The sequence below is a fragment of the Sceloporus undulatus genome, chromosome 2 (assembly GCF_019175285.1).
Source record: "Sceloporus undulatus isolate JIND9_A2432 ecotype Alabama chromosome 2, SceUnd_v1.1, whole genome shotgun sequence".
In the NCBI taxonomy this organism is placed as follows: domain Eukaryota; kingdom Metazoa; phylum Chordata; class Lepidosauria; order Squamata; family Phrynosomatidae; genus Sceloporus; species Sceloporus undulatus.
The window spans coordinates 91,219,275-91,231,682 of NC_056523.1; the positions used below are offsets into that span (position 1 = coordinate 91,219,275).

Here is a 12,408-nt window from a genome sequence, read left to right on the forward strand (position 1 = left end):
AACAGACTGGAAATTTTACCGTAGAGGTCAAAAGGGTGCCTAGGTGGAAGATTCAATTAAATTGGCAGCCTGTTATTTCCCATTAAGCACTGCAAAAAGTATCAGTTTGGTTAGTATATGGAGGAGTTTTTGTTACATATATAAAGACATACAATGAGGTTGCCTTTTGAAGCTATGCAAGTTGGAATCTGGCCAGTGCCTGGATGAGAGATGACTTTGAGAATGCCTGTAGTTCACAAGGCACAATACTGTATATAGTGGGCCCTCCACATTTGCTGGGGTTAGGGGCACAGGACCCCCATGAAAGTGGAAAAAATGCAAATTAAAAAAAAACACTATTTTTTTTACATGAGAGGACATCTCTGTAGGAATCTCCAGCTCCCCCAGCACAACTCTATAGTCAACATGTGCCAAGAGGTGGCCATAAAATTGTGTTGGAGGATCTACAAATGCCTGGATACATGTTATCTCTAGGAACCTCTAGGTCCTCCAACATGACTTCTACAAAACGTTGACCATAGAGTCATGCTGGAAGAACTAGAGATTCCCAGAGAGAACATATTAATCAAATCCGTGAATAATTAACTCTGCAAAAATCAAAACCGCCTGTGTCGAGGGCTGACTGTACATCATTCAGCTTCTGTAAGTATGTTCACACTCTGTCCTTTATAAGTGATGGTGGGTAGAATGTATTTTTAAAATGTTTTAGAACATCCTAAAATATTTATGACATATTGTTGTATACCAAAGAACATATGCAGAAAAATAGGTTGTTTTTCCATGTCTTGTAAGATCAGAAAAAGAGAGGATAATTAATACTGCAAAATGGGGGTGGTAGTCATTACCTGGCAAAACAGTAGCAGACTGACTGAATAAGTTAGGAAAGCTATGGAATTGCCTCCTGAAAACCACAGGTCCGGGTAGTGTTGCCTCTGCAGATGTTCTGGCCTACAATTCCCACAGTGCCTTACCATTTGCTATACTGGGTGTGGCTAAATGTGAGTTCTAGAGCAAAACGTCGACAGAAGTTCTTCTTGCTTTTACATTATTGGTACTAAAACAAACAAAAATGATCCTTGGAATTTTGGTATCCCTTAAACATTAATACAGTATCCTTCTCAGTACAGATATAAAATTAATAATGGCAATTCAATGACAGCTTTCTGCAGCCCATTTTTTGTCAACTTTTAATGAAACGCAAAGTATTTTCCCACTTTATTCACCAAGTCTGTTCATTTAACAAGTGGTAGAACAAGTTCTAGAGGCAGCAGAAAAAGAGGGAGGGATGTCTGATACAAACCCTATGTCAGCCACTCACTGTGCTCACACCCGTTAGGACTAAGTGACAAAAGTAAAAAAAGAGAGACAGCTAACTGGCAAAGTCAAGGTGAATCAATTACTTTCTTCAGTTGTCTGCCCAAGGGATAGGTACACAAGAGCATACAAAAGTAAATTAAAATAATAATATATCTTTTTGCTTCTGGCGATGTCCAACAGGTGGCAGTAGCAGACTTCTGTTTTGGGCAGCCAGCTGGCCCTTATTTGAAGCATTTGTCTTTAAGAGAATTCACCCATTTTGCCTGGCCCACAGAATGTATACTTCCCACACCTGATCCTACATCATGTATACACACACTCACTCATACACTGACTTGTTTCAAGAAATTATGCACTGATTTACCATTAAGTTTGTATCTTTGCTAAGTAAGTTTCTATTCAAGATATCTGTCCAACTGAAAAAAAAAGATGGTAAACCTTTTTTCTAGGTACAGATCTTCAACTTGCTTTGAACAGGTTAGAAAACATTTTACCTCAAGGTTTCAGTTCAAAATTTAGCTTACTAATCACCATTTCACTGTGTTAATAATGCTAAATATGCATACCCTGCTTCCATTTAAAAAGAGAAAATACATTTGTATACATCTTGACAGCTATTCTGTATAAGTCTGAAGATCTGATGACCTGTTCCATAATGTCAACATTACTGTGCAAAAAAGAACTCCAATCATCCATGTATTTATTTGAACAGAATCACTGCACCCACTGTAGGACATGACTTTACTGGGGTCCATGCCTCTGTGACTAATATGCAACATACATCACTCAGAAGTCCTCTGTTAAGGGCAAACCTAGGTAGATTTCATACCATGGTGTACAGTGGGCCCTCCCCATTCACTGGGGTTAAGGCACAGGACCCTCGTGAAAGTGGAGAAAACGCAAATAACAAAACACTGTTGTTTTTTTAACCTGAAAGAACACCTCTCTAGCACCTTAGGTCCTCCAGTGCAAGTCTGTGATCAACATCTGCTGGACGTTGACCACAAAATTGCACTGGAAGACCTATAATTACCTAGAGAAGTGTTTTTTCTAGGAACCTCTAAGTCCACCAACATGACTTCTGGTGAATATTGATCACAGCGTCAAACTGGAGGATCTGGAAATTCCTAGAGAGAGCATATTAATCCAATCCGTGAATAATCAAATCCGCAAAAGTCCAAGTCGCAAATGTGGAGGGCTGACTGTACTTCACAGCAGGATAAAACAGCATGAGATGTTCATTATGCTGAGATCCTCACCTGTCAACTGGTAAATCATGGTCTTCTGTTATGTTCTGTTGAACCCAAAGCCCCATCAGAAGATTTTTGCCTCTAGCAAGATTTGTGATGGCCCATGTCAATGGTGTTTATCAGACGAGCTCTTAAAGAGGTACTATTCCAGTGTGACTCCTCTAGCTGCCTCCTGTTGCATGCTGGGATTGGCAGTTTTAAGGAGGGGTATTTAGAATTCTCAGGCAGAGAAGTTCAGCTCCTTAAAACTGCCAATCCCAGCATGCAACAGGAGGCTGCTAGAGGAGTCACACTGGAATAGTAGCTCTTTAAGAGCATAGTGTGATAAACATCAATGTAAGTAGTCAGTGTCTATCTCTTTCTACCTTCTGTAAGGATTCCTCCTCCAAGACTCACCTGCCTTTTGAGCAATTGTTTCTTCAGCATCTGTGTCTGAGTCACTGCTGTCACTTGATGAGCTGTCAGCATTGGCTGATTTCCCAGAAGACTTTGTGAGGGCACTGAGGGCAAGATTGCCAGCTTTACCAGGTGTCTGTTTTGACAGCACGGGAGAAGTAGTCTTCAGCACAGTAGATGTTGGGGTTTTGAAAGGGCCTGAAGGACTTCCCAAGACGGACTACAGAGAGAGAGAGAAAGAGAGAGATATATAATGAACATATATAGGCTTTAGGAAAGGGCAGTTACTGAGTGAAACCTCCATCTTTTCAAGAAGAACCCCAGAGAAGCATTTCTAAAGACATTTAACAGGTAGCCACTTAAACCAACACTTTTTTTTACAGCCTCACTGAAGTGCTAACAGGCAACTTCCCAGATTATGGCTCCTCAAACTGTTAACTTCAAATTTTAGAGAGGCACTGTGCAGTATGGGAGAATTGGGAAATCCTAAACAAAGAAATAATAGAACTGCCGCAGGATCAGAATGGCCTGTGAGACTTGGTGGGGAAGAGAATATTGGGAAACAAAGCCTTAGAGTTGGAGTGAGAATCGTGTGACTTTTCCCTAGATGCTGTCAGACTGCAATTCCCAGCATTCCTCAGCACTGGCTATGCTGACTAAGATTACTGGGAGATGTATTACTAGAACATCTGGCTCTCCAGATGTTTTGGACTTTAGCTCCCAGAATCTGTCATCACTGGCTATGCTGGTGGATGCTTCTGGGAGTTAAAGTACAAAACAGTGGGAAGATCAAAAGTGGAGCTCCTCTGCCCACTCCTGCTTTAGAGCCAGAACCAGGTGTCATCCCACTGTGAATCAGGCTCACTTGCATAATCACCACCACCTCCACTAAATGTACCCCCAAAGTTGTTCATTCCCCATTGCCTAACTTCCTAGAACCATGATCTTACTGGCTATACCCCAATAATAGATTTGAGAAGATTGCAGATTCAGAGGCCTTAAGAGGCTAGGATAAAAGTCTATGACTAAACTACAAACTCCTGCAATAACCTTCTCCACAGCTTAGTTTTCTGTTTTGTAAAGGCAGCACTATAGTTCTTTATTGTGTAAGTAGAAATGTGCAAGGAACATATACCCTGGGAGTAATGTATCTGGAAAAAACATACATGGAAAATGGGGGGAATGCTTCCAAACACTTCCATTCTCCCTTGGGAAGGGGGTGAAGAGGGAGAGAGAATTTATGCAACTGTTTTTATGGGTTTATGACATATACACTAAATTTACTTCGCTGTTCTCTCTGTTCATCATGCACAGGGGAGGCTGCTGACCATTAACACACTCCTAGGGTTGCCTGCAAATCTAATGCCTCACAGGTGTACAACACATACTATACACTGCTCATAAATGCCAGTTTTATAGCTTAGACATGGCTTAAATTGCAAATAAAAAAATTGCTGCTATATGCATAACACAACACCCTTTGTTTAATCATTTCACTGCCCTGCAGTTTTCACTAGGGGCTTGCCCTTTACTCAGGCCAAATAGTTTAATGGAAGGTCAGAGCTGTATAGCAGCATGCCAGTTACATAAAGGTGGTCTCTTACTGTGGCCTCTGCTTCCATCAAGTGCATTTACACTGACTGAACCGCATGTTTGCACATCCTAGAGTGCAGAATGAACTCAGGCTTGCTAGAGAGGTTAAGGACAATAAAAAGGGCTTTTTTGGATATGTCCGCAGCAAAAGGAAGGAGGAGGAAACGGTAGGGCCACTCTGCAGAGAAGATGGCAAAATGCTAACAGAAGACACAGAAAAGGCAGAATTACTCAACACTTTCTTTGCCTCAGTCTTCTCAGAAAAGGAAAAGAGTGTTCAACCTGAGGATAATGAAGCAGAAGACAGAATAGGGGAATTTCAGTACAAAATAAGTAAAGAGATAATACAGGAATATCTTGTTAATCTAAATGAATTTAAGTCTCCAGGACCAGATGAACTACATCCAAGGGTATTAAAAGAGCTGGCAAATGTCATATCGGAGCCATTGGCAATAATCTTTGAGAACTCCTGGAGAACAGGAGAACTCCCAGCAGACTGAAGGGGGGCAAGCGTTGTCGCCATCTTCAAAAAGGTAAAAAAAAAAGAGGATCCCAACAATTATCGTCCAGTTAGTCTGACATCAATCCCAGGAAAGATTCTAGAGCAGATCATTAAACAGAGAGTCTGTGAACATCTAGAAAGCAATGCCACAATCACAAAAAGTCAACATGGGTTTCAGAAAAACAAGTCATGCCAGACAAACCTGATCTTTTTTTTTTTATAAAATTACCAGCTTGTTAGATGAAGAGAATGCTGTGGATATAGTATATCTTGATTTCAGTAAGGCCTTTAACAAAGATCCCCATGACATTCTTGCAAACAAGCTAGTGAAATGTGGGCTAGACAAGGCAATTGTTACATGGATTTGTAATTGGTTGACTGACCGAACCCAAAGGGTGTTCAACAATAGCTCCTTTTCATCCTGGAGAGAAGTGACCAGTGGGGTCCCACAGGGCTCTGTCCTGGGCCCAGTGCTATTCAACATCTTTATCAATGACTTGGAGGACAAAATTGGGGGCATACTTATCAAATTTGCAGATGACACCAAACTAGGGGGAGTAGCTAATACCCCAGAGGACAGGATCAAAATTCAAGATGACCTGAATAGACTAGAAAGCTGGACTAAAGCTAACAAAATGGAATTCAATATGGAGAAATGTAAGGTACTGCACTTAGGGCGGAAAAATGAAATACACAGATATTGGATGGGTGACACCTGGCTGAATGAAACTACATGTGAAAGGGATCTGGGAGTCCAAGTAGACCACAAGTTGAACATGAATCAACAGTGCAACGCAGCAGCTAAAAAGGCCAATGCAATTTTAGAATGCATCAATACAAGTATAGTGTCTAGATCAAGGGAAGTAATTGTGCCACTGTATTCTGTCCTGGTCAGGCTCCACCTGGAATACCGTGTCCAGTTCTAGGCAACACAATTTAAAAAGGATGTGGAGAAACTGGATTATGTACAAAGGAGGGCGACTAAAATGGTGAAGGGTCCGAAAGCCATGCTCTATGAGGAAAGACTCAGGGAGCTGGGGATGTTTAGCCTGGGAAAGAGAAGGTTAAGAGGTGATCTGATAGCCCTGTTTAAATATTTGAAGGGATGTCATATTGAAGAGGAAGCAAGCTTGTTTTCTGCTGCTCCAGAGACTAGGACCCAGAACAATGGATGCAAGCTGCAGGAGAAGAGATTCCACCTCAACATTAGGAGGAACCTCCTGACAGTAAGGGCTGTTCGACAGTGCAACACTTCCTCAGAGTGTAGTGGAATCTCCCTCCTTGGAGGTTTTTAAATGGAGGCTGGATGGCCATATGTCGGGGATGCTTTGATTTGGATTTCCTGCATGGCAGGGGGTTGGACTGGATTGCCCTTGCGGTCTCTTCCAACTCTATTATTCTATGATTCTATATATAGTTATAGACTCCTATGCTCAATTCTAGTAACTTTCTATACCCAGTTAAAATTCCAAATAGAAAGTAAAGTTCAAATCCATTTTATCCTTAATTTGCTTAACCACCCTACACCTTTTGTGGTGTAATATCCTTCCACTGTATACACCATGCATCCTCCTACAATGGAGGAGCATATTCTGTGATTTATTAATTTTCTTAGAGATACTGGCTGCATTTACACAAAATGGTAAGGCAAGGTCCATGGTTTACAAACAAACATTCCCATCCCAACATATTCAGCCAGTTATAGCAGTTTGATACCACTTTAACTGTCATGGGAGTTGTAGTCTGATGAGAACTTGGCTTTTTCTACCATTGCTCAGGAGAAGGAACTGGAACTTTCTAGCAGATAATTCTAAGTATCTCTCCCAAACTACACATGCCAGGATTTCACTGGTAAAAACCATGACAGTTGAAGTGGTATCAAACTACTACTACTGTGTAATATAGCAGTACTCACAGCAGATTACAGCAAAGTATATCACAAGCATAGAGAGAGCCTTGTTCTAGAGCCTTCATCTAATAATAATAATAATAATAATAATAATAATGATGTTTATTTATAGCCTGCTTTTCCAAAAAATGATCAAAGCGGGGTACAGCAATAATATTTTTTTTAGTGAAAACACACAAAGTTTATAAGAAATATGCATCAAACAGAGTCACAAGGGAGTTCACTTCTGTGTTTTCAGCTCTTTTCTCAGTATGTAGCATGTGAACATGGAAGCGATACCTGTGAAGGCTCTTCCTGGTCTTCATCACTGGACTCTTCAGATGAGCTCTCCACTTCTTGTATCACTCCTCCCTTCTGTGCTAGACCTGCTGAAAAAGAAGAGCTGCTCTCTAACATACATTTTACTAACTACAGAACAGTTGTTATGTAAAGATTATGTTAACAAGGAAGATCAAGTCAAATCCAACCCATTTTAGCTTTTCCACATGTGCAATTCGCATCCTGCCTTTTCAAATGTCAAGTTATTAGTCAAGAAAAGCTGACAAAATTCTACATGAGAGCCACTACAAAGGCTGCTCTGGTTCTGGTTCTAAAAGTCAAGGACCACGATGCTGCAAAGGGAGATGTGTGTCTGGCATGCAGCTGCATTTCCTTAGCTAGGTCTACCAATGCCACCCCCTCACCAAATCCCCACATTTTAAATGACACATTCCACCCACCCAGCAAGGCCATTTTACATTACTAGAGAACAGGAGGAGCAGTAGGGATGCATCCAGCTATTTTCCTGTAGCTGTACTGCAACAGGCATCCAGAGATCTTCAGAGTTCTTCAGGTGGAGCCTGCAGATTATATCCTTGCAGTGCATCCAGGTGCAAAAAAACAGTTGGAGCATCCCCATGGCCCTCAGACTGTCCAACAACATGTACTGTGCTGCGAGGTGGCTGCATCACTGAAAAGGTGAATTGGGGGATTGTTAGTTGTGCAGACATTAAAGAATTCCAACCAAAAAAGTGGGTTTATAATTTGAATTTGTGCTACTGTAATGCACTAACAGGATGCTGAGCCAAAGCTGGCAACAAGAGAGTCCTTATGACAAACACACAGCATGCAGACAAACAAGGACGAGGCAGACTACAGTCAAGACTTCCTAGAATCTCCACGGGTAGCCCTTTCTCAGAATCAGAGCTACTTTGACTTTCTTAATCAATAGTTATTGCTAGATCCTAGAATAGCATTTCCCCCCTCAAAGAATTATTCCAAATTCTGTAGATATCACAGTGCTTCAACTGTAATGGTGACTTCTCATTTTCCAAATAAGTCCCTCTCCCCCACATTGGCACCTTTATACCTTTGACTCTTATCATGGGGGGTGAGGAGAGGAGAGTGTGTGTATGTTTGAGAGCAAGAGTGAGACACCCATGAAATTCTTCTGTGGGGATCTCATGCCATCAAGGCACAATTTCTTCCAGTGGAAGTTTGGTTATGCTTCTGTATCACCAGTACATATATAATGATAAAACACGGAGGGGGTGACTAAAGAAGCTAATTCTGAGCTAAGGGTTTGCTCTGTTTCCTATTTTTAGTGCCAGGGCAGAATTTTAGTACACACAAAATGTGGACCTAGGTATGTATAGAATGTCTATCCTTCATTGCCTACAACAAAATCTTTGATAGTGGGAGTGTGCTGGGGGTGGAGAATCTTTTTCACATAATAGGATGTGGCACTGAGCACCTCAGACAAATCTTTGCTCAGAAAGCATAAACATCTTCCTTATGGTTATCATATGAACATGCCAGGTCAGCCTGTTGTTGGGCAGGCATTTATATAATCCATGTGCCTTTCAAACTGGGGTCCTAAAGTGGAGTCTCCATCATGCTTGCCAGGATTGAAATACTACAACAGATTTCCCCAAACTTGAGAGTTTTATTTCCCTTACCAGGCTGTGGAATCTGTTTGACTGTTGCTGATGCTGTCACTGCCTCTTCCTCCTCACTATGTGAGGAACTGCTGCTTCCTGAACTCTCTTTGCCTTTGAGAGGTCCAGAAGGTTTAGATGGCAGAGTCTGGTCCTGGCTTGGTTTGGCCTTTTTGGAGGAATTCTGCTCCACTTTCCCTGTTATCACTGTGGCAGGACTTTGGCACTTGCTGGAAACTGACTCTGATGTACCAGAATTGACTTGTGCACCCTTTGCAGAAGCACTGGCAGCTTTACCTGCCACCTGCTTAAAAAAAGGATGAATAGGGGGCTGGAATGGAAAAAAGGAGGAACCAGAAATGGACATTAAAAAGGGTGGCTGTGAAATCCCAGGTCTTAGAAATAAAAGACGGTCTTGTGGCTACAAATAACAGTATCAACAGTTCAAGCTTCTACTGCCATTGATTGTACAGGCATGCACAAAATACACACTGTAAACACACAGTTTGAGCTACAGTGTGCCTCAATTCACCATTAGCAACTGCTTCACAGGAGTTCAGCAGAGAAGCAAAGACGTCATCCTCATACTTACTGGAAGATATACAGAATTTTACTAGAAAGTGATATGAAAACAAGATGGGAGAAACCAATGTGAGAGGGAAGAAATGGAGTGAAACTGCTAATCACCATATACCCCATTGGCACCATGTTAATACTATCACTCTTCCAACAAGAAGAGAATGAGTAATGTACTTTAGTGTTGGTCAGGCAGTATCACAACTGAAGTCTGAAAAACCATTAGAATCAGCACCCAGAAGAGTGACTTGTGTAGACTGCAACTCCCAGAATCTTCCTGTGAGCACAGGGGATTATGAGAGTTGTAGTCCAAAAATAATGCTTCTAATCTTGCAGCATTGTGCTTCTCATTTTGTGCTACTGAAGCTGCGTTGCCTTTTACCTGTTTCACTGGCTTTGCAGCTGCTTCACTGTTTGAAGATTCAGAGCTGTCTGTCTCTGAAATATCTGAAGCTTTCTGAAGAGAGGCAGCAGCTGACTTTGTGGCGTTTGCTGTCCCCTTTCTTGCTGACAGAGCACTGCCTGCCTTGCCTGGTGTGACACCTGCACTCTTTGCAGTTGTGGCTTTCATGGGAACAGGAACAGGCTTCTGTGCCATCCGAGATGGTTTCTAGGACAAGCAAATTATTATATAATTAGACTGTCACAAGAGCAGAGGCTCTAATGCATACCGATACCAACAAGAGAAAAAACAGTACCAAGTACTCCTAACTGAAGGGGACTAAATCACTAATTTAAATCTAAAGAAGCCTTACTACCATGTTTACTGCCAATTCTTCTGTCAGTTTTTTAAGCCTTGGGCAGAACTGTGGAAACTCAAAACTGGTACTATTCCACCATGTCAGATGTATGTATTGGGACACAGACTAAATCAGTGAAATCTGGGGACAATGCCTGTGTTCAGACATAGTTGGGCTGATCAAACCACCATGTCTGCCCCTGAATAGTCATTTTCATATGCAGTGGCTGCAATAAAGCCAAGAAGTCCTTGTTTAACCAGTTTCCAATTAAGCCCAAAATGAGAAGTTATGATTAACCAAAGGTTTAGAACAAGCAAGGATCTTAAACTGACCTCAGTCTATGGTTTCAGACCCTGGCTGGTTCTGAATTTGGTGACTATCATTATAAAAAGCTTTTCTTAGCTAAGAATATGGTATCCTTATGAGAGAAAGATGTCTTTTTTGTGCTGGAGGTTGGTCAGTGTGAAGTGCTTTGAGATGGCTATACCTCTTCTGGGACTAGAGTTGGCATATGAGTGAGAGCAAAAGTTCTCCCAGAACAAAAGCAGGACTTCAGACACTTTGATTCTGTTTGTAGGTAGCACAGGGAGCAGAGAATTGTCTGAACTATCCAAAACTGTATCTTCATATGTGAGCCTGCCCTAGCTGTAAAATTGTGGAAGAAGAGCTTTCTTTCTGTCCCACCACTGTCCCAGGCATGCTTGGTGAAGACACAGCCTTCTCAGTGGCTGCTCCCAGGCTGTGGAACTCCTTCCCACAGAAGGCTAGGCTAGCCCTCTCTCTAGGCTCTGGCTGTTTTAGAATGATCTTTTAATGGGAGAGGGGGTGCTGTACTTCCACTGTATTGCCTATTTAGCTGTTTTGAAACCTTTATTATTATTATTTTTTAAAACAAGACTTTAGATGTACTTTGTTTTAATCTATTTTGTAACTTACCATGGGTATCATGCCAGGAGAAAGATGGGAGAAAAAATAAACAAATTTTACTTGTGGCCCAGAATAACTGCACGTCTCTTGTTGTGTCAAGACAGAGAAAGAGGACGATTCTCTGGGCTCCAATCCAATTATTTGGAAGTTTGCCTCCCTCATCTCAGTAGGGCTTCTTTCTGAGTAGGCATGAACAATAGTGCTGGCACATTTTAAAGCAGAGCTGCAAGTTGTGTCCAACTCCTAGCTTTTATCACTACTGGCCATACTGGCTTGGGCAGCTAGGAGTCACAATTTAGTAACATCAGGAAAGCTACACAATTCTTGCATCTGTTTTAAAATGTTCAGCATCATAGCATTCCTAACCACTAGGAAACACTGCTTGCCTCATGCCCAAAACAGATGAGCCAAATACAGTAGCTTCTGGCCGCTTCAGGGGCATGGCGTACAGACAATGCATGTCCCTGACGTGGCTGGAAACCACTGTGAGGCTGCTGGAAACAGGAGTGGATTTAATCTGGCAGCCTGTTTGGGACCATGGCGGTGGCCCACTTTGGAAATGGGCCATCCAGTTGCTGTGGTCCTGGGGCAATCAGAGCCAGAGCGGCTTCTGGCCACTCTTTTTGTCCCTTCTGCTTTGCCCCTCAAATAGAAAAATGATAGCTTGCAGTGATGGGCAGAAGACAAGGCTGTGTTTAAAAATGTTATATACACACTTACTTGGGAGACTGTCTGAAATTTATGGGGCTTTTCTCCAATTTGTGTTTTTGCCCAATCCTGCATCTACTCTAAATGCACACACATCTATTCTAAAATATCTTCAAACTTCCCATTGAGGAAAGGTATTTTGGTAGTCTTATGCATTTGTAACATGCAAGCCTTTCTTGTATTTTTTTTTAAAAAATATTTTCAAACAAAATGCTATTGAGAATGTTCACTATCTGCATTTCTCAACCTGCTCCACAGCTTGAAGATTTTTGGTAGGTTTTCCTATGTTTTTCATATACTCCATCTGATACAGTAATACAAGCTACATTTTTATGTATCTAGTGTATATTTTTAATCAAAAATATAGCTGTGATTTATAAGTGCTTGTATAAAAATCTTGTGTCAAATCTAACAGCTATACAAAATAAAAACCACTTACCATTTTCTGGCGTATAAGACGACTGGGCGTATAAGACGACCCCCAACTTTTCCAGTTAAAATATAGAGTTTGGGATATACTCGCCGTATAAGACTACCCCTCTTCCAATGCACACCAAATAAAAATTTAAAAACC

At 41.5% G+C, this 12,408-nt stretch overlaps 1 protein-coding gene across 5 annotated transcripts in view; it reads right to left on the minus strand.

Moving 5' to 3' along the window:
- TCOF1 (treacle ribosome biogenesis factor 1) overlaps positions 1–12,408 on the minus strand; it is a 64,113-nt gene that overhangs the window by 9,643 nt on the left and 42,062 nt on the right. For 3 of the 5 annotated variants that reach the window (XM_042448899.1, XM_042448904.1, XM_042448900.1), the window contains 4 exons: positions 9,842–10,069; positions 8,905–9,214; positions 7,247–7,335; positions 2,964–3,183 (listed from right to left, as the gene is read on the minus strand). In XM_042448899.1, coding sequence (XP_042304833.1) covers positions 2,964–3,183; positions 7,247–7,335; positions 8,905–9,214; positions 9,842–10,069 — 847 coding nt within the window. The remainder of the gene's footprint in view (positions 1–2,963; positions 3,184–7,246; positions 7,336–8,904; positions 9,215–9,841; positions 10,070–12,408) is intronic. The other 2 variants (XM_042448902.1, XM_042448903.1) reach the window with 1 other exon arrangement.